Consider the following 2901-nt stretch of genomic DNA (forward strand, 5'->3'; position numbering starts at 1 on the left):
TTTAAAAAAGACAAAAATGTTAAATTCTCTCTAAGAAAGAACATTGTTGATGTTAGAGGGGGGGTATTAACCTCCAGGCCTCGAGGGCTGGTCTCCTGCTGGTTTTCCAGAAATCATGTCTCATTTGCTGCTGATTACCTGGAGCAGGTGTGTTTAACCAATAGAAGCTTCAAGGGTTAATAATTGTTAAACATGTTGGACGCCGGTCTTCAAACCTAAACTAAAATAAATGTGTGGGATCATAGATCAGGAATGAAACTATATAATCTGTTTATTTTGTTTAAAGCCATAGCTGACCTAATATCAGTGAGCTTTTGTCTTCTTCCTCTAAGAAGAATAAAAAGACTGTTGTGTGATGGTTTAATTGCCTCTAAATGGGGGTGACATGTGAGGCCCTACAGGGTAAGATGAGGGGCCCGGAAGCTCCGCAGATGGAGGAAGAGGAGGATCAGGAGGCTGAGGATAAGTCGTGGAAGTGTTCCAGCGGTCTGCTGGTGAAGAGAGGCAATGTACTGCACCACATGGTGGGCCCCGCCTGCGTCTTCCTTAAGCAGCGCTTTTCTCAGACTCTTGTATGTAACAGTTAGCGGACGTCTGGTCTCAAAACCCAAGTGCAACTTTTGCCCGCCTGTGTCACTCCGTTCCCGCTTCATGGTCCCCAAGCGTATCAGCTGCCCTTTTCGTGCACCACTGCGTCAGAAAATCAAACCCTGCAGCTGAAAGCCATCAATGACTGAGGTCAATGGAAAATCCATGACTTGCTTTGCAGTATGTGGCACATGCACAGCACGTCAAAGTCCCAATAGTTAAGTAGAGAAAAGCACAAATATTGTAGTTTCTCCATGTATGTTCTCCATCATCAGAAAAATGCCAGAAGAACATGTTAAAGAACAATTATCGTCATCTTCAAACTAAATGAACACCCAGTCTCAGCATTTCTGACTTACAACCCCTCACTTTAGACCATCCGACATTTTTAATAGAAAACACTGACTTTCAATAAATGACATAAATTTATTTTTTTCAGCTTTTAAAATCATTTTTTTCCCTTTTGCAGTGCTCCTTCAGTGTGCATTTGTGTTCAGTCTGCCTCCAAAGATTTCCTCTAAATAATTGTCTTGTTGGTGTCCCATATAAATACTTGATTGTGTGAAATGTCTCTATCCAACAGGACAGGGCGCTGCGGCCTGAGGAGCTTGACGGTGAGAGGATCATTCAACCTCAGTGTTTGGATTAAAATAAAGCTGTCTGACGAGCATCAATGTGTGTTCCACCAGAGCTTCACAAGGCGTTTGTGGAGTTTGATAGGAACAAAAAAGGCTACATAAGCCACAGAGACCTGGGGGAGTGCATGAGGACGATGGGCTACATGCCCACAGAGATGGAGCTGATCCATCTGAGCCAGCAGATCGGTACGTCGATCATGGTCAGGGATTTTTAGGAGTCTTCTCCAGAGATTTTTTAAAATGTGTTGCCTGTTTTCAACAGGTGGCAAATTGGACTTTGAGGATTTCGTTGAGCTGATGGGACCCAAGATGCTGGCCGAAACCGCAGATATGATAGGTGTTAAGGAGCTGCGAGATGCATTCAAAGAGGTCAGAACACTTGTTCAACAAATGTCTATAACGGAAGACTGCAACCTGCGGCTCCAGAGTCACATGTGGCATTTTACCTCTTCATGGTGGCTCTCTGGCTGAAGAAAAATAAAATAAATGAGTTTAGCTTCTATTTTAGCAACATGCTAACATTTTTGACTAATTTGGTTTACTTAGGAATTTCATGCTAATTTGGAGTTTAGCTAATATTTTAGCAAAATCTTGATGTTTTCAGCGAATTTGTTATCTTCTGAATTTTTGGGGGGATAATTTAAAATATAGCTTCTATTTTAGCAACATGCTAACATTTTTGACTAATTTAGTTTACTGAGGAATTTTAGGCTATTTTGGAGTTCAGCTATAAATTTAGCAAAAACTAGCTTTTTTGGCTAATTTGACCTCCTATGAGTTTTTTATGCTAATTTGGAGTTCAGCTAGTAATTAAGCAACAAGCTAGCATTTTTGCTAATTTGGCCTCAACTAAAGGTAAAAGGTGAAAACGTAAGAAAAAAGTCACATTTTGACAGATGCTAGCTTCTTTTTATATTTTTGCCGTTGTTCATGCCAAAATACTTAGCATAAATTACATTCATTAAAAAGCAAAGAGAAAGTCTTGAATGCAAATCCAAATTTCCTAAAGGCTAAAGTAAGTCAAGCGGCTCCTTCTAGGTTTTGATCAATAGAAAACAAACCCAAATGGCTCCTTTACTGTTAAAGGTTGCCGACCTCTGGTCTATAATGATCATAATTGTGATATGTCAGAAAATGTTTTATCAAAATGCTAAAAGAATGCGGTTAATAAATGTTTAAGCTTGATTCCTTTGGAACAGCTTAGATAATGAAATGTCTTGGCCAAATTTGGCCCACCAAAGGTTATCAATGGGGCAAGGAGTGTTGAGTTAAAACCCCTTACCCGTATCCCATTGATTCTCTACTGTGTTCTAAAACTCGACGGCTGTAATATACTTTTCGGGCTCCGGCAATGTTTCTTTGCCTGTAGCTATGTTTGAAACATCACACAAATGAGACTTCAAGTTCAAGACTTTTGTCTCACATTTTCACATCTGATCTAGAAGAATCTCTCCATCACTCCTCCTGTGACAGCACTTAACAAAAGGCTAAATAAAAGGCTTTAAGAGTATTGAACAGTTGACGTGACTAAGTTTTTAAAGTGAGTAGTATTGATGTTTTTCCCTTATCTGTGTGTGAGTAGTTTGATTCAAACGGGGACGGTCAGATCAGTCTGACCGAGCTGCGGGAAGCCATGAAGAAGCTGATGGGGGAGCAGGTGACCAACAGGGAGATC

The 2901-nt window shown here is 40.5% G+C and overlaps 1 protein-coding gene across 1 annotated transcript; it reads left to right on the forward strand.

Annotated features, from left to right (window-relative positions):
* Positions 1-407: 407 nt before the first annotated feature.
* On the forward strand, positions 408-2895 carry LOC112141596 (calcium-binding protein 1-like; the record flags this gene model as incomplete). Its single annotated transcript, XM_024264744.1, has 5 exons — positions 408-572; positions 1160-1202; positions 1278-1412; positions 1489-1595; positions 2809-2895. Coding segments are annotated over exons 1-5 (537 nt in total), but the record flags the coding sequence as incomplete, so codon positions are not given.
* Between the last annotated feature and the right edge of the window lie 6 nt (positions 2896-2901).

This window comes from Oryzias melastigma, unplaced genomic scaffold (genome assembly GCF_002922805.2).
Source record: "Oryzias melastigma strain HK-1 unplaced genomic scaffold, ASM292280v2 sc02859, whole genome shotgun sequence".
NCBI classification, from domain to species: Eukaryota; Metazoa; Chordata; class Actinopteri; order Beloniformes; family Adrianichthyidae; genus Oryzias; species Oryzias melastigma.